General features: G+C 37.9%; 1 protein-coding gene across 3 annotated transcripts in view; it reads right to left on the bottom strand.

The window, feature by feature from the left end:
• Positions 1-2528: 2528 nt before the first annotated feature.
• Positions 2529-26144, bottom strand: part of CLEC16A (C-type lectin domain containing 16A) — a 72682-nt gene continuing 49066 nt past the window's right edge. Inside the window, exons 19-24 of one of the 3 annotated variants that reach the window (XM_080353799.1) lie at positions 25786-25937; positions 24773-24977; positions 23175-23342; positions 16377-16415; positions 15486-15632; positions 2529-7709 (exon numbers count right to left, since the gene is read on the bottom strand). In XM_080353799.1, the coding sequence (XP_080209925.1) occupies positions 7369-7709; positions 15486-15632; positions 16377-16415; positions 23175-23342; positions 24773-24977; positions 25786-25937 (1052 nt within the window). In that variant the 3' untranslated portion in view covers positions 2529-7368. Of the gene's footprint in view, positions 7710-8517; positions 8774-15485; positions 15633-16376; positions 16416-23174; positions 23343-24772; positions 24978-25785; positions 25938-26144 lie in introns of those variants that run through there. The other 2 variants (XM_080353801.1, XM_080353800.1) reach the window with 2 other exon arrangements.

Raw genomic sequence — 26144 nt, 5'->3', positions numbered from 1 at the left:
GAATGTGGATTTACCTATTAAAGGACTGTTCAAAGTGGCTGCACTTTTCATGGGGACTAAGAAAAGAGTGGACTAATAAAGCATTGCGTGTCAATCTGTCCATCTGTGACCATCAGCAACCCAGGGCAAGGTGCTGAACCTGACTCAGTGCCCAAATCTAAAAAGATCTTCTACAGCGACAAGACAAAGGGCTCATCTTGTCGCTGTAGGACAAAGGACAAAAAGGACAAAAATTCTGAGGCATCAGAGGGACACAGGAACCACAAGACAGTTTCAAACAGAAGGGAACTTCCTGGCCACTCGTTAGACAACGGGTGTCCTTACAGCAGCACTACTGGAACGATGCAGAAAGTCCAACGGCCAGGAGTAGATTTAAGATCACTTTTCTCCAAAAGACCATGTTTTAATATTTGCATCTTATAGTAAATCACTGTGTTGTCTCCTATCTGCGACACAGAGCTTGCTTATTTCACAGTACGGTGTGATTTAACTTCTTCCTAAGAAAGCTTCTGGAGCAATGCCTGGTTTGAGAAACAACATTTCACAAGGAATGTAGACTGACTATAATTAATTCCTACAGATGGAGAGGCTAATTAACCAGAATCCAGCTAATAACTCAGTTGGATTTAATCCATACACTGAACTGGCAACATGTAGAAAAGAGAAAGCGGTGGAGGGTGCAAGGGTATATTTGGGGAAGAAATCACACATGACAGGCACTTTCCAAGTGGTTCACAGGCAGTTTAAATGTTGCCCAGTCACTCCCAACCCTTGGTCTCATCTACCTGGTCTCATCACCTCCACAGGCTGCCTTTCTGCTCTCTCTCTCAAGCTGTGTCTTTCCTGCATACACAATGCAAAAATTCCTTGGCTATTTCATTTTAAAGATTAAAATGCCCAACATTCACATATACACCCCATAGTTGTAAACAAAACCAACCTTCTGCAAATTTTGCATATTACTGTTATTGAATGTCCTTATGCATCAAATCCAGCAACAGAACATGAAAGGGAAGGAAGTTTTCTCAGTAACACCATTTTTATTGCCAAGTTCCATTTACAAAGAAAGGTCTCTTGTTCATTCTTGCCCAGGTTTGCAATAGCCATGACACTTGATCAATGCCACCAAATACAGACTTAGCTATAGAAATCTGGATTTCAGAAACACACACCAATATCTTCTAATTTCACTCCCTTGCCAGACACTTATTTACAGTTTTCTTTAAATTAACATAAGATACTGTCACATTTACTTCAAATATCTAACATAACTTACATTAAATAATTCATACTTATTGCCTGTGAAAGAAATTTCAGAATTAAATTCTGTTGTGTTTGGGCTTTTTTCCATGTTCAGGACTTTTTTTTTTCCTCCAAATGAAGTACATTTAAGACACAACTTTGTTGAAATCCATTTCATAGGAGGACAGTCCTTCATGTTCATTTAAACGCTTTATGTAGTGTTTAAATCCCAGGTACATTCATTCTTCTAGAAAAATACATTTCCCCCTCTTTGCACTTAAAACAATCAAACTTACGAAACAGCTCAAAATGAAGTAAACGGTTTGCAACAAAAATACCAACATACCTATTCACAAGTGGAGATGCCTAAAGTTATCCTCGACAGTTTAAAAGGCTTCCAGCAGGTCCCCAGGAGCTGTAGCAATCTATTATTCAGTGCTATTGCTGGCCAAAACAAAACTCCTAGAAATTCTGAGAGTCGATAAATTTGGATACTTGAATCTATTCTCCATCCTTTCCAAAATTATGTTCGTATTCACTGTAAATATAATATTTCTGCCACAGCCCTTAAATACACCCAAACACAAAATCTCAGACCGTCTCATACACACCTAAGTGATCCGATTGCAATTACCATGTCAAACTCAGTGTAGTATGAGCACCCAGGACCAAAACCAATGGAGAACAGGATGAAAAAAAAACACCTCATGTACCTTAAGATTAAGATCTTAAAAGAATCCTGGGAACACTCTATACTAGTCTGAAGCTTATTGAACTCTAGCTTTTATCATCAAGTATTCTTAGTCATTACCTGCTTCTTGAGACCTTCTTAGTTGTTTTATTTTTAATAAACGCATTCCACACATTATGCTAACGAGACAGTCACAATAATGACTCAAGTTTTTCCTTTTCATACTAAGAACAAATGGATTCAAGTTAGCAAAACAATAAAACAGATACTGCCACAGTGCACATTTATTAGACGAGCAAAATTTAGCTTTACATTTATAATACATTAACGAACATAAAAATACATGTTTTATAACACCTTGCAGAACAAATGAAATCCGAGCAATGCGCAAATCTAAAAATTTTGGGAGATCAAAATATGGAAAATTCTGTACAAATGTAATATAAAAATACATTTCCATATGAAAGAACCTTCTGTTTGAGCCTCAGTCCAGAACTGCACGTCCCATGTCTTTGTTGCTGCTCCAAAATTGCTGAGCAGCAGGAAAAAACCCCAAGCGCTTCCCCCTCCCGTCCCCTAAAAACATCCCACCCTAGCGAGCCCTGCTTGGATCACCACCTGCTTTCCAGAAGCCAACAGGAGCCAGTAAGAGTTATTCTATTTGTTTCTAATTCATGCTGCAAATGACAGTAAGTCAGGAAGAGAATTTTCAACATATATTTAGATGCCTAGCATTAGGTTGCCTGAAAAGTACAAGACTCATCAAAGAGACATCATCTTTGAGGCAAAATGCCTCGATCTCACTGATGCCCCATCTGATGTCTCTGTGCACACCTCAGGTTCAGCTATAGGACTAATGCACCTGATTTCCTAGATGACAGTTGCCCGTGCAATGTTCTTTTAAATGCAACTTCCCGTTAACTTTAGCTGGTTAGTGAAGACAACAGCAGAATGTTTAGCATGGAGGGATTGTTTTGAAGAGTACTATTCGCAGGTTAGAGAAACTATTAACTGGTTATTCTGTAGTTATTTACCTGTAACACGTGCCATGGGAAGAGTGACTGATCACACTACAGCAGCGACAGCACCATGCCATTCAAGTGTTTACTTTGGTGAAGTGGCTTCACACACTGAGAGTTTGACCTTCTTGTCTGAGAGCTTACCTATGTTGTCAAGCATACAGTTTTAAATCCAATTTACTGCTGTAAAATGACACTCAATTGCAGGGCAATTACTGAATTCCTAGATTGCTTAAAGTTATCATCCCAGACCACCTGCATTAAGTGTGGAAGTTCTAAGTCACTCATGTCTTACTGCTTAATTAGAAAAAAAAAAAATCACAGTAATTTAAATTCTAAAGATTGCTGACTTTGCTATAAACAAAATACTTTAACCATTGGTTTTAAAATTCTACACACAATAATACTTCAAATCCACAAAGGGACATTATTTCTCCCTGTATTCTGTCTCTATTGGACAAAGGGTTCATATGAATCACTGGACATTGACTTCAACTCTGAATACTGATCTAGATTTGAGTCTTAAATTCTGGATACAGAATAAGAGGTTTTAAATGTCACATACCTGTCCTTTCGTAACAATATTGCAAAACAATAAATGAATCCTGGAAGAGATTCCCAATTTTTCCTCACCAAGTGACTTCAAAGGAAATTCCAACTGTTGTAAAGCAAAGAATGTTGAGGAGCTCCTTTAACAGGTGTCACTTTATACCTTTGTTTTAAAAAAAGCTCAGCTTAAAGGAAGAGAAATCAGAATTTTAGTTTCTCATAATTTAGCATTGGAGAATAGAAATGAGCTCAGTCCTTGTATTATATATCATCATGATTTCACACACAAAATACAGCTTTTAGTTTTGTATTAATATATGTGACCGCATTTCTAATGAATTTGGTTTAATCCACTCAGCTTGTAAAATGAAAAGCAGGAAGCTTAACCTTTGGTTTCTCTCTATATCAAAGAGTTTCTGCAAACCAGTTACTTTTTTGCACCCAAGTTTTACACTGCAAGCATTACCTCTCTGGTGAAGCAGACATTAGAACTGGGCACTAATGTTTCCTCCCTCCACTTTTGACCAAATTACCAAGTGGCTGCTGCTGTTACTCTCTTCACAAATTAAAAGCTGGGTCTTGTCCACTGTTGTACACTGGATGACAGAAAAGCAAAGGGGACCAGCAAGAAGCAGGGAGACCTAACAGTGAAGACAATACATAGTTCTATTAACCAAGTAATAGGTTGGTAAAATTTGATAAAATGAGCTATGCGGACTATAAAACAGCAAAGTAACATTCAGTATGCCTTGGCTTCTCTTCTCAAAAGAAAGAGAATAATAGAACTGTTTCATGTTGACAGAATCTGGCTGTAGATAGGCATGGCCTCTACAAACACATTGAGAATTTAGCATCTCTCCAAAATGTTGGCATTTTGCCCTGGAACACTGTTATATTTATTTTAGAGTGATTCTACCTCCCTCTGCATTGTTACACTGAAGTAGTGAGCCTTTTACACAGTCAGGTGTTCAGCTGCTGCTCTTATCTGCAACTTGGTATTTGGATTTGGTTAAAAAGAATGATGTTACACTGACTCACATCAATTTTTGTTTAGAAAAAAATTACATTTGTGGCTGACGTGCTAATACTTTCTTGGTTGAATTTCCTTTTTACAGTGAAAGGGGGATAAGGAAACAGCCCTTGAGTTTTTCTGATAAAGGAAAGACAGATATGATACTCTTCAAGGAACTGTAGATGAGTAACACTGAACTTTCAGAGATAAAAGACTGTCGATGACAGATTATTTCAGCATCTCCAAAGCTTCTACATTCTGAAGTCTCCTAATGCAGCATGAAGCACAGTCCAACTTTAGGCACATATACCTTCATATCAGAAGCAAACAAATCAAAATCAATTGCTTCTGTGGCATAAGCATTCAGAGATTCAGAATGGTCTGTACCAGTTGTAGCATTTATATAACAACACATCAGCAGCAGAGCTGGTGCAGGCAGAGCACCAGCTCCCAGTGTTACTCCATCTTTGCAGAGAATGTTTAATAGAATTGCTAAGATATCCCACCTTTCCACACCAGCAAGGCTCTGCCAGCAGGTCTTCTGTTCTCCTAATACCAGTATCTATCTCAGCCATTTCCTGTGAAGCTCTCAGTAAATCTCACTGGTCATGAGATTTCAAAACCACTCAAAGGCACCGAAAAGCACAAAGTCACCTTTTTTTTCCCCTGTCTCATTTCTTGTGAAGTACAGCTCCAGGGTGAGACTATACATACTCATTAAAAAGACTCCTTGTGCATGGCCCTACTCTTGCTATAACTGAATTTGAAATTAGATTAATAAAGATAAATGTTTTCATATATAAAATTAATTCTCTTTAAGGGTGGCATTTTGTGTAATCTAGGTCAACAGTTAAGGTTAACAACTAAGATAAAATGCTTTCAAATTAAATAAGGCATCATTTTTATAGTTATCTTCAGAATATTACAGGGGTACAGTGTAACGGTGCAACAAACTAGAGGAAGACTAGACTGTCATCAGTTCAGCTGATACAATTTTATGTGGTCCTTATGCCCAAATTACCACTTGAATCCCAGGCTTGTTCAGGTGCACGTACATCAGCTGCAACAGTGACCGCTGTGTAAACTCACCCCAAGGATACGAGCAAAAAAAAGGCAGGCTCTTAGACCAGCAATGCCAACTTCTCATCCGTATCCACAGCAGTGCTGAAGACAGATAACTCTCAGAATTAATGTAGAGTTTAAGCCACTCTGGAATGGTCAGAAAACTGCACGCATAAGCTAATGAGGGAAGAAAAAAAGTGCTGGTGTTCAACTGCAGACACCTCGTATACACATTTTAAAGATTAAGTTATTATGTGAAGGAAAAGATGGAAAAAGTGAGCAAAGTTATACTTGTGGATTAGTCAATCGCATATGTAACATTTGAAATCACTTCAAGTATTTCATCTGATAGCCAAGAAGAGATAAAAGCTTTTCAGATTCACCTATTTGATATGAAATCAATGTTAGTAGAGATAGAAAGAGGAAACATTGCACCGACGACTGAAATCACAAGACCAAGTACAGTAAATAGCAGTCTTCAATCTTTGAGAGCCAGAAAGCACTCCATGTTATGAGCAGACCAAGAAGGACATTCTGCTCATTTTACTATTAATTTAAATTAACACACATGGAAATTGACGTGACACCTTAAATTCCATTCGTGTTAAATTACGTATCAAATCCGCAAGGAACATTTCAGACTTTAATCAACACTTTTCCACTACTTTCTGTCAACTTGGTATCAGATCTAGGAAGCAAAGTAAGGCAGGCACAAGCTCAGGATCACTTTTCTGTAGTAATGTTGCTTAACTGTGATACTATCCCAGATAGGAAAAAAACTACACAATACCTTTCCTTTTGAGTTTCAGACTTGAAAAGGAATTATCAGTTAGATGTGGTGACCTCCTTCCTACATGAAGATGAACATATTAAAAACCTCTTTATAGTAAAACTGCTTCCATCTCCTCCTAGAAGCCGTCCTTCAGTACAAAGGAGGTGCAGCAATTTGACTGTCAGAAGCAAACAAACAACCTATAGCAATCTCTTAAAATATTTCACATTCCTCTGTAGCTGGTTAACCAACAACTAAAGTAGTCTCAAAAATCCCTTATGTTAATTCGAACAAGCATTTGTCATTAAATTTCAGGCTTTTACCTTTTAAAAAGCTTTTTGACATATATCTGGCTTTGAATCAAACCTTGAAATAAATATTACACATGGAAAAGACAATATTGAAGTCTGGAGTTCTCCAAAGACAACATTGGAAGTGGCCAAGCCTGCTGGTATCATGCAGACCTCCAAAAGATGAATGAGACTGGGATTAAAAAACCAAAAACCAAACAAACCCAACCAAACTGAAAAACACACCATGTCTCAAATGGAAACGCTATCTCTCTACTATAGTATATAATTTTTTCTGATCAATGGTATGTCTCCAGTTTCAGAGAAGTAATGATACAATATCCTGAAGCCAGGTATCCAAAAATGTCTTCACTTTGCCATAATACTGTAGACCTTTTACAATGAACTTAGTTCCTGCAGCTGAAACTCTATAACAGAAAGAAAGCAGGTGCTCTGAAATACTTCCATGTTCTTCATAACACAAATTGGTAAGAAACAACCAGTTCAGATTCAAAAGTTGGTTTGTTTGTTTGTTTTTCTTGTCTAGTTTAAAGATGCTGAGCATCTGATGTTTTGCTCTAAAAGCTGCCCACATTCTCTTTTGGCAGTGAGGCTCTTTTGCAGACCAGATAGCCTCGCTGGCTTCACGAATTATCTGGACTCCCAAAGAAAAAACAAGGAAGAATATGGCTGCATTTGCTTCACTGTTCAGCACAGCCTGCAGGTTGGCTTTAATCAGAACATTCTTCCTCTACTTCTTTTACCTTGGAAACTTCAGCTTCAGATTGCAAAGACGATGGGGGAATGCAGCTGAAAGTTCGAATGCTGTGTGGATCAACCGGTGGCACCAGGGTAAGTGACTCCACACTTAGTGCATCTGTATTGTCATCTGTTATTAAGGATATCGTGGGCTGCTGCGCAGGAATCAGGCTGGGAGACAGGTTTGCCGTTTCTATGTCATTGGTTTTTACAGCATTCTTGCTAGACTTTGAGACAGCTGGAAGAGTTTCATCAGTCAACATCGTCTGACCAGAAATGGTCATCTGAGGCTGCTCCAGAGCTGATGCATCATCTAATAAAAGAAAACAGCAAGAAACAATCAATATTCAACTTAGTATGTACATTAAGCCTAACAGTATACTATTATTTATGAATATTGAAGAATAACTGGGTGGAAAATGCAGTTCTGTCAAGCACTATGCTTACACATTCACTTTTTAGTAATAGGAAATAAACCAAAATATTATGAAGGCATAACATCAAATGCCAGCAAGAATCTGTTTAAATTAGGAACTAGAAAATTTTACACAGTATTAGAATATTCAGCAATATCAGAAATATTCCTAGAGAGAGGAAATTGAGGGAAAGAATAAGCAACCCTCTCCAGTATTTAGTATAAACTGAATAGCCACCCCATACCAGGAAGCTCTTTAGAAATGTTATTAAAAAAAAGACAGAACCCCTCTGTAACTAGTTCTCCCAAGAGGTGGCTTGTTTCTTACAAAAATTTGGAAGTCATTCTCTCATGTCATTCTTCAGATTCACACTGAAGTGACACCTCGATCACAGAAAGCAGAATTATGAAAGAGAAGGAAGGGCAATAATGTGCTTTCTGTAACTGAAAGGTGCTGCCATTTTACACAGGCTTGTGTTATGCGACGTTTTTTTCCTGTGTGCTGTTAAGCATGGAGCATACAACACAGATAAAACTGGCAATAAGTATTACATGCCACAGAGAACTGATATGCTATGACACCTTCCCACACAATGAAAAACTCTTCAAGGCTCTTTGCACGTTCCTTTCCCCCTTCAATCCCAGCTAACTGCTCATTTGGCTCAGGACAGTGAATGGAGGGGAGCAGGCAATACAGCCTTAAATGAGCAAGTATGCCCAGAAAAGTCAGGGTTTTTTTCTTTTCAGACTAGGGTAATAGATGTCATTAAAGTAACAGGTATCCAGCTTCAAGACAGACCATTTTTAGACTCTTGTAAGAAACAGCATGTGTTCAAGTGTACAGGCATCTGCAGAAAACTCTACAAGGCAATGTAGTGAATACAGAAGCTAAGAATTAGATTCTGGCTTTAATACACAGTGACCTTAAAAATATTTCCGTTTCAATAGGGTTCCAATTAATCCTGTAAAAGAACAGAAAGCATGAACATAAGGCAGGAAAAAAAAAAAAAGAAAATAAAAACAAAGCTGAGAATGGAATGGAATGGATATCGGTATCGGTGGGATAACAGTAAGATTATTGGGTTTTTTACCTTTCTGGTAAGATAACCCCAAACAATGTTGTATGCTCACTTCAAAAAAACCACTCAGTTTTACTTTTTGCTAAAGGTTCTTGCTTTACTATAAACAACATGTAACAATTGTAAAAAAGCCTCCTTTAAAGTACAAGGGACATCACTTGTTATTTTTGAAAAATAAAGACAGATTCAAAGTAACTGCAGATTGTTCTTTTTAGCTGCTAAGAAGCTTTAGTGAGAAAGCAGTGATTGATAACAGAGGAAGTGATGCAAGACTTGAATGGAAAACGAACTGTTCAAAACACTGAAGTAAAGCCTCGTTTCTCTGAATTCCAAGATAAACACTAACATTTAAGTGTGCAGAAACAAGCGAGTCTCTTTGCAGTGATTTTCCTTTCTGAATTTATAAAATCTTTAAAGAATAGCAAACATCATTTGCCAAGATTATTTTTTATCTTAATTATGGTATGAATAGTCACCAAAATTCAGGACTCAGAAACCTGAGACATTCTGGTAAGTATTATCGAGCAATGGCATTCTGCTCAGGAATGTTATAAACAGCACATTTCTATTCCAGATCTGCTATTTTGCTTCTGATCCTGCAGTTAATTTCTCGAATCACTCCTCCAAACAAAATACTACTATGTTTTCTCAATGAAATTTACTGAAATCATGACAGACATACTTATTCTTTAGTTATGCTGTATTGTCCCTAAATCTTTCCACATAGGATCTAAATTAATGCTAAAGTGACTCCCTTCTTACTGCCACAAAGGAAACGAAAGCATTTGAAAACTGTCTCAAAAAAAAAGAAAAAAAGTTTGACTTTTGGATAGAAAGAGCAAAAATAAATGTAATTTTACCAGTACATCAGATAATAAAATCAGCAGTCACTACGATATGCTCTACCCCTGAGTATCAAGAATTATAACATAATTTGGCATTTCTATTCACCTCTCCCCAACCCCCACGTACTAAAACAATACCGTTCTGGCAAAAAAATATAGGCCAAATCTGCAACAAAACCAGGGAGAGTGAAGGCATTTTCTTAAAAGAGTTGTGATGTTAACATTTAGTTCTAACAAACACCCACATACCCCCAATTTAAGTACCAAACAAGGTTTGAAAAGAGGGTGCCATTTTGCAAGTTTTTGAGTACTATGACCCCTCTCTCTTGTTGCAGTGGCTTCAGCAATCTTGGATGCTTTTCAGTACTTTTATAACGCTACCAAGATGATCTTTACAGAAAAAAAATCTTAGGCAAATCACTCAACTTCCATTATATTAAGTTGTGTTAAGGATGGTCATTAGTGAAAGAAGATAGAAAAGAACAGGAAAAGGAAAGAAAGAATATTATCCACAGAGCAGTGTCCCAAACTGTACAGCAACAAACTATGTAAGGGTAACAGAAATAGAAATAACAGGACATTAAGTGAAATGATGCAAAGTAAATCTATAAAGATGAAAAAGGGTGCTTATATACTATTAACAGAGTAAAATATCTTAATGCCTTGACAGTAAAAGCAAGAAATTGATTAGATACAAGTTAAAACAGGTTATAAAAATAAGAAGGTAGTCTGAAGCATATTTTCAGCTTTTTTGTATCTGCTTCCCCTCCTCAGGCAACTGAACAGTCCACAAAACCATTTGCCCCAGTTTGGTGATCATGGAAATATTAAGCTTGTGCCATCACAGAGTCCAAGGACAGTCTTATGCCGAATGCTTGTCCATTTTACCCAAGTAAGAAAAAGGTTTCTTGCCACTAGCCAAGGACCTGCATTACTGTCCATTCAGGAGCCTGTGCTTGCTAAATTCCACTACAGCCACGGCTGCCCCTGTGCAAATGAAGACATAGCTGCTTTGAAGCTGGAGGCTTGCTAGCAGAATTTCCATCTTTGGCAAAAGAGCCAATAAATATGGGAGAAACTGCAGCTAAGGCTTTCAGAAACAGCTAATTATTACTTTACACTTCTCCCCGAAAAAACAGTAGAGACAAACATTTATGGTGCTTTCTTCAGTTTCCTACCTCACTGTCATTGCTGTCAGCATGGAAACCAAGTACGTTCTATGAACTGTTATGGGCTTTTGAAAGCTTATGGAGGAACCTGCCTGAATTGATATTGCGCGAGTTTCTGTTGCAGCTGCTGCTTGAAGACCTAAACCCAGTGTCCACCGTGACTGTCAGCCTCCGACAGACTAAACACCCGCCGACGTCCTTTCCTGCCAGACCTTACTAGAGGCAAACACAGCGATATATCATATGAAGGCTTTAACAATGAAACAAGGAAGGGAAACTGGAATGAAGACAAAGGATAAATGTTAGAGTAGCAACAGGAATAAGTGACAAGGACACATCCATAACTGCCGGTATCTTGAATACAATTTGACACCATACCAAGTTTGGGAAGTACTTCTGAAGCTGGAAGTATTAATTCTCTAGAAATAAGTGAGTTTAACTGATTTTTGCTTTTACCTACCTGGAAATGTTCATAATGCAGTTTGGACTACGTCTGGCAATACCAACAGCACTCAAACTGAAGAGGGACTGTCAGGCATTTATTTGCATTACAATCCACTCATATGCTTTAGAAGTCTTGAGAGAAGCTATTTATCACAAATCCTGGTAACACAAAATTATTCTGATCTCCACTGGCCAGAAATTATAAGATGTGCACTACTTTGCACGTGACAATACTTCAGACCATTCAGCCCTACTATTCTGTGATATGAAACTAATATATTAGATTCGGTCTCTAATAAAGCCAATCGGAGTGTTTTAAATGATAGCAGCAGTTCAGATGATGATGCTCGGTGCATAGAAAGTTTCTAGAAAAGAAACTTTCTAGAAACAAAAATACTTTCTCACCTAGTCAGAAATTTCTTGCATCATAGAACAGGAGAGACCAAACCACATTTTCATTACTGACTACAGAGGGAAGAGACGGGGATGGTTTCAGTAAGATGGCAAGCACTGCTCTTACAGGCTCTCCAGCCTTGATTAATCAGCCTCTCCTTGAAATAGATACATTTTATTTTACAGACTGGAAAACAATGTATTCTCTGCAACAAGGGACAGCTCTTTGTACTTATTTTAGACATTTTACCATCAATATCTGCCAGAAGTGTGAAATACAGCATAAGTGGCACAGCAGATCAATGCCTTCTGAAGTACTCAATATCCATTGCTTCAGTGTAAACATTTTCTTAAGTATTGAAGTCAATTGCACTTTAAAGCTTAAGACAACTTAAAAAGTGATAAAATACAGGGTAGATGATGTTACACATACATAATTCTGGAAGATTGCTAACTTACAGTAAGAGACCTCCTTTATCTTAATCCTTGACATACATAAACACTTCAGCAAAGTGCACAGTTCCAGCAAGTGTAACCAAGAAGCTGTATTCTAAGCTCAGAATCTTCATGATTCAAAATATGCCTAGCAAGAGAACATTTTTACCTTATGCATAGCAACACTTCAAATGGATATGTTAATTAAACAAACAAACATGTAAATGCAAAGAAAAAAATCCAACCTGACAGCGGCATTTGCAGAACCTGATAACTGCTTTTTGTATTGTGGGGGATTCCACTTACTTTTCGGGATGACTTCTGCTCTTCCAATTTTAAGGAACAGAGATCTTGTAAAGGGCTGAGCTTAATTCCCAGATACTGCAAATGGGGCAGTTACTGGGCTTTTAAATATCTGAGCCATGAAGTATAGCGACAATTGTTTGATAGGATAGCTGATGAACTCCGGAATCATAAGAGTTTCTTTTATTCATGACAACGCAGTTAATGTAACTGTTGTTCCCTTACAGTGACCGCAACATGCACAGCAGCTGTATGATTTTATGTAAATTCAGTTAATCTCCCTCCTCACACCGAGATACTGTGGGATTGATGCAGGCAGGAGAGATGGCAAGTAAAGTATCTTTAGAAAATACCAAATTAAAATAATTTTGTTTCCCTGTGATGCATTCTTGAAAGCTCTTTTATTTTACTTAGTAGATGCTTTATCTTGTAACATTGTTTTCTTTCAACTATTATGTAATTTGTCTTCATTTGTTCTCATCTATCACTGTTTCATGCAAAAGTCAGTGTGTATGTTCCAAAACTTACTTCTGAAACAACTCTGTGAAGATTCCAAGTACCATCTCAGATACATTAAACTCTGAACAGTTTATATCTGTCAACAGACAGTAGCTTAGGAAACTACAATCACAAGTTTACAGTAGAAACAGCTGTGGTGGTTCAAGATGCTGCTCTTAAGGAAGGTAGTTGAGGTAGTTTCCTTGAAGTTCACACGCACATCTCCCTTTTACCTTGCCTGGCCTTCTTGACCGAAGATCCTGAGAAACCTGGCATGTTCTTCAGGGCCAACAGCCTGAGCAGTTGTCAGAATAAAGAGGAAACAGGGAAGGAGACATGGACAGAGAGTGTGTACATGTGCTCATGTGAGTGTGTTTAAAATGGAATGGGAAATGAGAAGGGAGATTCAAATGTGACAAATGGTGGCAGCATTCAAGTGCTGCCTTGGGGCATAAAACAACAGATCTTGGGAACTGCTACTTGTTACTTCCTCCTTGAAGGAGCCACTTCACAGCACTGAAGGTTCCTCTTCTGCTTCATGGCAAAGTAGGGCAGTTTACTCTCAATTGTTCTCAACAGGTTAAGGGAAAATCACATTGTCTTATGCTGAAGTGGGTGAATATCAACACTTGTTCCATAACTCAGCTCAGTGGTCAGTAAGACCTGATTCAACACAGCCAGTGGTCAAGACACTATCACCTATTTCAGCCACGCACCTGCTGTTCGTGCAGAAGCCTACGGAGCAGCTATCTGGACATACCAAACAGAAAACCTCTTTCATGGTCATGCTCCTGGCAACAGTTTCCACTACAGCTCACAATTACATATAAATACTATACAAGGGAGAACATTCATTACAGTAAACTGGTCAAAACAGTTAATGCAGACACATTGTTCCCAGCAATAGACAACAGTACTGCTCTGACAGTGAAGATCGGCAAAAAGTGTCAACAAAGCTCCCTGGGCTGGAGAAAACCCTCCCCATGCCCCCCCTCCACAAAGGCCCAGATCCAGGGTCTTCAGAATCCTCTCTAGTCTATACTAAGGACCTTGAGACACTGTCAGTCACTCAGCTATAGCTACTTAAAACATTTTATTCATTATTGGCTGCAACTGTATTAGCAGTTTGGTTCAGACCCATAAAGCAGCCTTGAAGAATAGATTGCATATTAAAAAAAGTCCAATTTTTATTCTGGAATTACATATATTGCAAGAATATTTTGACTATATGTTAGTTTCTTAATAATAGGGACTTTTTAATCCAGAGTCTAGGTGTTAGAATGCTTTATATACCATTCATGAACTTCAAAACCAGCCTTTGCTGACCCTTTCCAGCCATATTTCCTGCAGGGACAGTCACTTTGGACACATAACTTACATTGATATCCTGACACTGTTCAGTGAAACCTACAAAACACTAAATGCCTAACAAAAATTCCCTCATTCCCTGTAGGACTGCAGAAGAGCTCAGATCTACATGAGGCTTCCTAATCAAAGCAAAATCATAGAATCATAGAAAGGGGAACCAGAACAACCATTTCAAGGAGTCATTGGAAATGACTGTTAAAATGAGGGGGCTGTTTGAAAAGGTGTTGAGAATCAAGTTACCTCTATCGTTTTATAACCAAAATGAGGACAGTAGGTCAGTCCCAGCATGAAAGCATCTCAGTATGCACCCTTCAGGATTTACTTCTTGTTTAGTTTCCAGCTTGAGGCGTTTCCTCACACACAGATTGCACTCAGAACAAACACCATTACAAGATTGTCTACAAATGCTACACAAAAAAGGAGGAATGAAGGTGTTCTAATGCAATAAGAAGTCCCAGCATAAACATACTCACTGAAAAGACTGACCAACACAAACACATGGTGGCCACATTTGTGACAGTTATACTGTCAGTCTATTTATATGGCAGCTTCTGCTGCACCAGTGCAACAGCCTCCTCAAATGTGGTCTTCAGCCAAAAGAGTGCTCTTGCAAAAGCTTTACAGTATTAGCATCCCAAATAACTATTTTCAAATACTCCATATTTGGCCTACTGTTACAAAGTAACATGAGTGTCAGATAAACATACAAACCCAAACGTCATCCACTTCAAAAAAAACGCTTCATGTGCAGATCAACTTATCCACTGCAGTGAAAGGCTGGCAGTTTGCATCACAAATTTATGTAAAGCAATACTTCAGTTTAAAAAGCAAGAACAAAAACACAACAAAAAACAAACAACATTTTAAATTGTATGTGCTACAAGTCAGACAAGCAGAACATTATTTTGACAGCACTTAAAAATCCCTGCTGAAAGATACCAAGTATCTATTAGAGTTCCAAAAAGCTGAAGAGATCATTAAAATTTGAACCACAATTTACTTTCATTGGTTTAGTTGAAAAATCCAAGTGATCTAAAAACAAAGTCCTACTTGTTTTAATCTAATAACATAGTAAATTAAATTTTACAATAAACTACTCTACCTCCCTTAGCGACAAGGCTGAAAATTGTGATTTAATACCTGATGGGCTCTGTGCAACCGAAGGAGTGGATGTTGAGCTTGCAGTCACTGAATCGCAGCGTCCTGTGCTCCCACTGCCACTGGAAGGTGATGGGGATGAGAGTGGTGATGGGTTGTGTTGATTTATACACTGGGCTACAGCAAAGCCTACAAAACAGGACAACGAAGTTGATAAGTTCATTATTAGCCTGGAAGAGTTAACCTACATAAACAAATTGAGGAACGGTAAGAGCAAATATTGCATCAAAGCAATGTTAATTTTGTGTAAGTACTCAGAGGATGCACCCTCTCTCCCAGTTTCATCTTGGAAGCCTGAAAATCTGAATGCACCTTACTGAAAACATGCTACGAATGCTCATCGACAAACAAGAAAGTGGAGGGTAAGGGATTCAAAACATTTTAAAACTTACAGCTTATACACAGCCAAAACATGTCAAAACTCTTCAGTTTTTGATATAATCAATAAATTCACAGGTCACAGACCTTAACGTGATAAGGAAAATGGTTAAGTCATAAGTGAACAAAACGACCCTGAGATGGAAGGCCTGCACTACATTTCTTTGCAGAGATAAAAACTTCAGAAAACTCTAATCAATCTAATGCTGGCATTGGATTCCATCCTCTTTCTCACAAGTCAAACTTCTCCCTAGACTCGAGACTGGAAAGGTCTATACAGTGTCTGACAGCACTTTTAAACTAATCCTTCTTCTGGCTTTCAGTCTATTATTTCCTCGAATTCTTTACATTGTAGCATCCTTCTCTTTCCTAACACAATCTTGCACTCTCTCCTCCCTCTGCAACCCCTTGCTTCAGTCTTTGACATGCCTAAAAAGAAACCCCAAACAAACCATCTTCCTTTTAGTTCCCTCCCTCCTCACATCCCACTCGTACTTTCTCTTTCAAGATGCAACTTCATAAAGTACCGAGGACCTGCAACACAAGGAAATCCATTGCAAGTACACAATTTGGGAAAGAAGCACAAGGAAGGAATTAAAATCCCTGGTTTCTCAAATGCAGCATCTCAGAATTGAATAATCTGAGACTGGGTTACCATGAATATTTAATTTCACTGCTTTAGTCAAGATGAGAAGCCCTTGAGTACACAGGACCTACATCATGCGTTCACCGCGTGAGACTACACTGAATCAGAAACAATAGTTATTCTGTGTGTGTTGTGCCAAATATTTTGTGCAGAAGTATGCTATGAGCCAAAAGACAACTGACATTTATTCTTTAGTTGACTCGTGAATGTGCTATTTTGCCGTACAGTCACATCCTACAGAAACTGTTGATCCCCACATGTCGAAGACCCAGCTGTGGGATGACCTGCTAACTCACTTGTGATTAGACTGTTTGAAGTCAGGATATCTCTCGGAGATTAAAACCAGGAAGCTGCTCTTCACTGGATCTTTCAATTGCCCTTTACTGTATCTTTCAATTAACCACAGTTTTCCCTCTTTGCTCTGATTTTTCAGCTGAATTTTTAACTTACAGTTTCCATAGTTTTGCTGTTATAGAATTCAATGATTTGATCTTGAACTGCATTGGTATTATAAAAATGCAGAAAAATTAAGAGCTTCAAGGTCTGGAATCTACTAGCATAGCAGCATTCTACTGTTAGAACACCGTAGAATTTACGACATGCTGTGAAAGGAAAGTTCATGAACTGCCTTTCCCACACAAGCCCACGTGGAGACAACTACCATGGCATTGTTTGTTCTTGCTCCATCTCTTTCTCTAGAAGATTACACCCTTCTTGTGGTTCTCACTTTCCTCACAACGACATGCCTGTAGCAATTCCTCAATTTTATTAGCAAGGATTTCCTCTGGCAGACATTCCTCCTACCACTTGGCAGCTTTTAGTCATCTCTCCAGGTTCTGGTAGCAAGCAGCTTTTCAGAAGTTGAAAACCTTCCTACAGCAAAAGAAGTATGTTCAATCTGGGCTGTACATCAGGAGACGCACACAACTGGGCTGCTCTGCACTCCTCCCCACATTCCCATGGGCAAGCATCTATGTGAGTTTCCTTTGGACTGGCAGTCCTCTGAATTATTGAAAGTAGTTGCAACATGCACTACAAAACACCTAACTATGCTTACTATGTGTTGCCTTCGCTGCACAGTGAACACTGAAAAGGAAAGTATCTGACAATCAGGTCTGAGAGCAAGCAAACGGACCACACGATTCTTTACTCTTTTGTATGGGGAATCTCCCACGGCACTGGGCGGCTTATTCACTCATTACGGAGAATCTCCTGTACGGGGAATTTGCTGGTGTCACGCAGCAGGCAGCCACGCAAAACCCAATTTACATGGCTTACGGGAAGCCTATGGAAGCTTTAAACACAGACATGACAAGTCAGAAAATGCTGTCAGGAACAACATAAGCTGAAAGGTTGTGTTACCAGGAAAAAACCAGAATGGATAAGGAAAGGAAGACACAGAAAAAAGCTGACAAATATAAATCCTGTTAATAATCTGACTTAATCTGCAGTCCCACCTCTTATCCTCTGCCTCCCATGCACATACTCAAGAAATAGACTCAAACCCACTTGCAGAAACACAATGAATCTGAATTGCCGTAGTACTTGCATCATAGTTTTAGATGGGTGAATGCCACTTTTACCAAACTTTTATTTTAAATTACATTTATTATGTCTAAAATGAACACCACTTGAAAGACCACCATGGCAGGAGACATCTATTTCAATTAAAAACAAAATAGTTTGGTAAGGAGCTAATTATTCCATAAATGTAAATGCTTCCACGTATTTTATTTTGGAAACCAAACTGATTGATCCTTTAGAATAATTTAGATAAGTTAAACAGAGGTTACACACAGTGACGCCTGATAGTCTGCAAAAAGTTAACCACAAACTAAAGTACATCAAACCTGAAAGACTTCGATAGCACTTGGGGCCACTGACACATATAGTTTTTAATACAGCAAATGGGCATTAGGTTTCTCATACATACTTCATACTTTGAAATACTAGTTAGGATGAGAAACAAGGAATAATCAATGGACTTATGACCACAGAAGTGAGGCAAAGTCATCTGGTAAAGTGAATGAAACTTATTTTTGGAACAGTTACTAAAGCCATCGGCAAAGAAGCGCCTACATCAATGTATTTTGTTTTCCTTACAGAGTTGGAAAAAGTTGCACCCATCTAAGACATTTTATATCCACAAAATGTTTGCATGTCAAGGGAGGAGAAATCTTCTATCTTCACCAGAATAGCAGAAAGAGTAGAAAAAGTATTGCCAAGAAAACAGATGTACAAAACAAATCAGTCACTTGGAACTCTGTTGCCAGCAGGTACTACAACTTGAAGCAGCTTTGAAAAATGGATTAATTGACATTTTCAGTATCCACACTTGGCAGACAATGCCAATATGTGATGACCACAGCTGTATCCACAGTTCTCATCAATTTAGTACACTCGACAGACCAGTTGCAAGGCCAGTGGTCAGGGGACTTCAATCTTTGCCGTGGCTGGTTCTCTTTATGCCTCACCAGCACATCCTCACTGTGAGTGACACTTTGTTGAGATGACATTTATTTTGACTGTACTTTAATGCACAAAGGAACTCTAATATCAAAGTATGCCGCAATTTTTTCCAGAGAAATCCTTTCAATAGGTTGAAGGAAATGAGAATAGTAATTGTAGTTCCACTGGCACAGAGAGACCTAAAGTATATGTCAGCGCTGCAACACAACACTTGAGAATTCTTGGTTCCAGAACGTGCTATTTTGAAGTGCTGTTTTGTTTTTTTACTGAAAATAATCCTTGTAAATAGTAAACTCCCCAAATAGTAACAAAGATTGTTTTCAAAGCTGTTTCTTATTAAAATAAAATTAAAAATCTATCTAGCAGGCCTGCATATTTAACTCAGTTTGAAGGGCACCTTTCATTTCGCACACACAAGCAGTAACTCACATTACATAAATCAAGTTAGTTGTATCTGGTGTAATCTTAGTGCTGTCAAACTACTTTAATTAGGCACTTCTGCTTGAATACCTCTGCACAGAAATGATTAAGTTCTACATCATTCTGATAATGATAGGAAGATTAGTATCTAGTTCATATCCCACAATTCTGATGATGAGGCAAGATAAGTAGGTATAAAAAAGGCAGCAGAGCTGGGTCTTCGAAAGCAGCAGCCATAACTAAATATTGAACTTGGAATGCTTCAAAGAATATTAATTAGAAAAAACAAACTGAGATGATAAACTGAGCAGCTGTCCTCCATTATTTTTGCAAAGAACAAAGGAATCAAAAAATACTTTAAATATACTTATGGGCTATAAAAGCAACTGTATCCTAGAATTATGGAGCATGGGACATTTTAACCATCTCACACTACACATAACTTAGTACTAGCTAAGTAAACTATTCCAATCTGCTGTTCCTGCGGTAGCTGGGCATGATGATGAACATGAAAGGGTTGATCAGGGTCCCACAGCACAGTTCCAAAAGAACTTATCTATGACGTTCAAATGTGCTGAGCAATCTAACCTCAGAAAACCAGTAACAAGTGCAGATGCTCATCAGCTGTGAATGTCAAGCCCTTCAATAGTACTTTGATCAAAAGGCACTGTTTTCTCACTGTGGGTGGAGAAGGCAATTAAATTACAAAAATAATCCACACTGTAAGAATGCATTAATATTATTAATTTAAAAAACTCCCATGATTTTATGTCCACCTGTGGTGACAGTGCTAAAAAACGGCACATCATTTTTTACAGTGCATAATATGCTTTCAGGCTGAATAATATTTGACAAAACTAAAATAAATGTTCTCCATGTAAATCTGAACAATCTCAAACGCTGCTTGTGCTCTGTTCAAACTCTTGTGCTCTGTTTAAAGTTTTCCCAAAAAGTGATGCACACTTCATACAGAATTCTCATCCACATTTCCTTTTTCATTTAAAGGGTTACAAAGCTATAAAAGACTATATTTTTCCCTTTGGATTTTAAAATTAAGATGGCTCTAATTTGTTTGCAATGGCTAATATTAAGGAGAAGTTTTTTTCAAAATTTTACCCCCCAAATCTTATTATCATCATCATATAGTAAGGTATTAACAATGGAGAAAATAGCAACAGAGATCTATTGATTCATTTTCCTTTCCAAAATAAACTTTCTGAGTAGGAAAGCAACCACACTTGTTAAAATATTTAGATATTTATAAAATATTTAGAATCATTACGATTTCCCTTAAGTCCCACTGAGCATATAAATCTCAGTATACAGCTGGTATTTGAAACCAATATTTGAGTGTCCTTGGAAAGGAAGTGGGTATTTACTTTCAATGTAAGACGTGTGTTCACAGGACACCTACCAAAGCTGTTCAATTCTTTGAAAACAATGTAATTATTTACATACAGAGTGCTTCAAAAACACGGCATGAATACATAGCTAATAGACAAAACGGTGAACAGTCCAACCAACTAACCTACCCGTAAAATGCTCTAACATTCTGGCAAAGGCCATTAACCTAAACCAGACCCTGACGGTATATTCATGGCAATGAATTCATCACAATAAAATTGATCAAGTGAAAGATTTTGCTTCTGTTATTCTCTGATATGAATTGACCAGTTTGTCAGACCAGTCATGTGGGATAATTACATCATCTCACTCTTTTGCATAACCCTTACTTAATATAAAAAGTATTAACAGGGGTGTTCCAAAGTGCGGTCTGTTAGATTCTTGTCACCTTTCACCCATCTCGCACAAAATCTGGATTTAAGCTACAACAACTCTCACCCTCTTCTCCCCAGATCTCAAGAAGTGCTATCAAAACAGATTTTAACTTTGGACCATGAAGCACTAAAGCAAAGTGAAGCACAGTTTGACTACAATAAAGTAACTGTGTGCTCTCTGGTGAAATATGTAGAGCTTTATGTACGCACTACAATAGAAACTGAACCAGAGCAGACTAAAATAACTGTTATTGAAAACTCTAAATTCACTGAGAAGGGGGATTAGGGAACTGATTCAATAGTTGTACTAAAATTCCCCACAGAGTGAAATTTGCAGGAGGGCTGAAAACATTTATGTCACTGTCCATTTTTTAAAAATCATGCTGGATGTACAGCACTAACAGTAACATGGTCCTACTAAAAAAGGTGATTAAACTTCTAAAAATATTGCCAAAAATAGCTCTCCTTTAAAGCAACAAAATCCACCATCATCAAGGGAAAGCACAACTGGTTTCTTACAAGTACAATCAAATTATCAGACTGTAGGAGCTCTGCAGAACTCAACCAAATAAAGTTATAGCATGAAGAAATTAAAACATGGAGCATGAAATCTTTCTCTTAAAGTAAAAATCACTCCAGGCCTGATTAAGAGGTAAACACAAACACATTCCTATGAAAATTACTTGGAACTAGGAAACCTCATTCATTCAGTAGTGAAGATATGGGGAGAAGGAAGAGGCACTTGTATTTATTTTGTAATCAGATGTAAACCAATAAATTAATCTATTTTTATTATAGTAGTGACTATCATAAAATGCATTTAAAAACCACAGCATTTGAAGTGTGTCATGTTCTGTGCCTGGTTTCTCATGTTTGGTATCAAATAAAAGCTTCAGACTAGTTTTCCCCCTGGATTTGCATGTGCATACACTGGAATTCTTCACTTTCTGGAATTCAAAGTAAGTATGGGGTTGTTTGAACAAACTATTGTGTTGCACCATCCCCAAAAGTAAAAGAATTAGTAGATGAAGTCACTTGTTATGAGCACAAGCACACTCTTCTTAGGGAAGGCTGCTCCTGAAGCAGCAGCACCGGCAGCTTTCCAAGCACACCTTTTCCATGGAAGTCGTGTCAAGTAAGGAAATACATTCCCAACATACAACATGCCTTGAAAAACCTGACTGACAGTACAAATGCTTTCATGACTTCTGTTCCCAAACTTGGACAAGCTGAGCTCCAATTCAGTCCTAATCTGTAGAACATCTGCTTTCTAAGTAGGGCATCTGAATTTTGAATCACTGAATCACATTTACAGAGAAATGCTGAGTTTTGTGAAATGATTGGCAGCTGGTGGTAAACAAGGGTGCATCTTTTTGTATAACACAACAAAATTAAGCACTTTCAAGCAGTATGAGATTCATCTTTAAAATTACTCAATCCAAAAGAAAAAAAGTTCACCATCTGGAAAAAAAACCTCTGCAGAGAAGTCAAGTGGTGAAACAGAGTGAGAAGACCAAAGAGCTCATTGATTCAGAATTATTTCTTTAAAATCAATGCCAAGTAATGTTGTAGGAGCAGCTGTGGTCCTTTTCTGCCTTGCCAGCTCCAAGGTAAATGCAGCTGTGCACAGTATCCCAGCTATTTTTACCAACTGGCAAAAAAATCATAACCAAATTGAAGAAAGAACCACCACAACTGACAGATGTGCTGCACAAACATTGAGTATGCTAAACACGATTTAAACTAACTCAGTTTGTAAAGGAAGGCAAAATATTAAGACACTTCAGTGTATTTGGGAAACAGTCAGGGAGGGATTGCTCAAATGTACCTGGAATACACACCCAGGTATTATTTGTTTATCTAGGAGTATTCAGAAACATTTCGCAGGAAGCTTTTCCATTGCTTATACAAGTTACAGTTCAGCTTTTGCAGATAAAAATCACAAAGCAAAAACCACTTGACAATGCATGCAAATCTTACCTGGGACTTTGTCAACAGATGCAAAAACAGAGCGTTGCACTGTAGTGTCACTGCTGCTGCGTCGTGCATGATCGTAAAATCTAAATGGAAGGTGCTGGGCTGCAGCTGCAGAGCTATGTCCAAAACCCAGAACCTCAGTTGAAGGCTGAACAGGAAGATCCAGGAGAGCTATGTTTAATCACAATTGATAATTCTTGTTACTCAAAAATACATAAAAGGAAGAACAGGCGAAAATACAATTGAAAGTTTGCTCAGGAAGTTTTAGTCTAAATCGGATGTTTAACATAACTTGCCTGCATTTACCTCTTAATCATGGTTACAATTGCATTGGAAAAGAAGAGACAACATTTCTGGTAACCTTTGTACCATTGCTGTCCACATCACATTCACACTAAGGACGCCTCAGAATACAGTGGAGGAGAAAAAAAAAGGATTACAATAAGCTTCTTGCTTTAAATAGGCCATAGGAGTTATTAAAACAAACAAAAAAAAAACCAACAAAAAACCAACCACAACTGTTTTTCCTTGTACAAATGAGGTCATTCATTCGTTACAACTGAAGACTGCAGAAAGCCATTTAGAGAGACGATCTGCTTTAAAATGGCAAAAAATGCCTTGGCATTGCCAGTCAACCTAGGATTTTAATATCAAAATAGACTTGTATTAGCCTCAGTCTTGCTTCATGCTTTTTTTGCCATGAAGCAAGCCATAAAAGATGACATGCCTATTCTTTAAACTCAAAGCATAAAAACTTTTTGCTTCACTTCCTATAGAATCATAAAACTCCAAAATAATCTCACATCATCTACAATCAGAATAATTCTCTTGACAACTCAATAATTTTAATACCAGCTATGACCTTGTTTTTCACAAGTCTGATTAGTTTGTTATTTTCTTGGACAAACCAAGTAACTGAGATGGCTGCTGTTCTTTTTTGTTTGCCCACCTGTTTTCCTTTCTGTGTTTCAGAGTTTCCTTTTCCATACTCACCAATTCACTCAGTTTACTGGTAAGCTTCAATCTACTCTTCACCCACTTAGTATTCGAATAAGATTTTAATCACTCTTTGCTATTTACTCAAATTAACTCCCTCATCTCTTCGCATGCATTTCCTCCAAACACAGAAATCCGGCTGCTGATAATTTTAATCCACTTAACATTTTGGATGGCTCATCATCACCACATCCAAGCATTAAGCACTACCATCCACACCATCAGGACACCGCCCAACCCAGGAATGGGGTGAGTTGAGCTCCAATTCAGCCCCAAGGCAGTAGAACATCTGCTTTCTAAGTAGCGCGTTTTCATTTTGAATCACTGAATCACATTTACAGAGAAATGCCAAGTTTTGTGAAATGATTGGCAGCTAGAGGTAACAAGACAGGAGTCCTTTTTCATCCTTTCTTTGATGTGTCTATCATTACAAATGAAAACACATTTTAATTCAATAGCATCTATGGCTTAGAAACTAGACGCTGATTTAGTTTTCTGTTGCACACCACTTCTGAGATTTTTTCTAACACATCCTTACATTACAGAGTGACTTGCTGCGACATAGAAGCCTTGTTTCTTAGAATAATTTCAAAATAACCATTTACCTGCTATTCTCTGCATTTTCATACGCCGAGCCTGGATACGGCCTTTTGCAAGACGTTGTTTTGCAATAATGCAGCGAATGTGATCAGAAAAGATAAATGTAGCTTGAAGGATAGGAAAGGGCTTAGAATGAGGACTTGAGGCAGGCTTATGAATTATTATGTTCAGAGCTCTGCTGTCATCCTCTACTCCAGTCACCTGCATATCCTAAAAAGAAACAGAAAGCAAGTAGCTAATGCAAAAGTTAGCATTTTTGAACCACAGATTAAATACCAACATTAAAAGAAAATCCTGTGAATGCTCCACTAAGCCTCCTAAAAACCCAGTTTCTGTGTTAAAAAAAAAAGGGGGCGGGACTATGGAAATTGTACAACCTTGGATTTAGCTCTTCAGAAACTGGTACTCAAAGATTAAGTCATTTTAAAATTCAAATAGGTTATTTGAGTATAGTGAATTTTCAGGAAATACAGTGTTGGCTAAGGCAAGAGAGACGTAAATGAGAGAAACTTCTTAAAGCTTTTGAGTTGGACTAAGGGTTGGACTTGATGATCTCTGAGGTCTTTTCCAACCCAGTCAATTCTGTGTGATTGTGTGTGTGTGATTCTGTGAAATCAATCAGATAAGCACAGATTATTTTGAAGTTGCAACCTGTTACCTTCCCTACCTGTGTAGGAAGATCAGAACTCTCAGAGAGTTCATTACATTGTCACTTAAAGAAAGTGCTTGGGACTTAATCCCGATTGTATACGATTTCATGTTCAAATGATCACAGTCCAATATGTACTGGGGAAGTTACCTCATTTTCAAGTGTGCTTCTAGTTAACTATGGAAACTTCTTCAGAAAAACAGAAACACTTTAAAAGGCGGGAACTAGAAAAAAGACTAGCAACAGAAGAAACAAGTAAGCATGGTACAGAGCTTAAATAGATGAGCTAATATTGGTATCACTTTTCACCCAATGTAAAGGTAGATTTTCAACTGAGAAAAAGTAACCACTTGGATTAAAACTTCTTACCTGCAAAAGACCTGCAAACTTAACTACTCCCCAGCCAAGTCTGGCAATATCTGGCTCAACCAAACTCATCTGGTAAATATCCACAGCCAGGAATCTTTGAACTTGACCCCCATCCTTTGTTATGACTGTACAAGCAATTAGATCACTGTTATCTGTAGGAAGAAAGGAAAAAAAAAAATCACATAAATACTGAAGTTGAGGAGTCTGGGGTTTGTTTGCTCTGTGTAACGTAAAACGTTAATATATGAAAGTGTAATCATCTTTACAAGACATGTCTAAAGTTACACAAGGTGGGATTTTTTAATATATATTTTGCATTTCCCTATGATATTTACAGTTCCTTAGAAAGGGCAGGATGT

This window comes from Nesoenas mayeri (assembly GCF_963082525.1).
Source record: "Nesoenas mayeri genome assembly, chromosome: 15".
NCBI lineage: Eukaryota > Metazoa > Chordata > Aves > Columbiformes > Columbidae > Nesoenas > Nesoenas mayeri.
The sequence above is the reverse complement of the archived record's forward strand: the minus strand, read 5'-3'. Positions and strand labels throughout refer to the sequence as shown.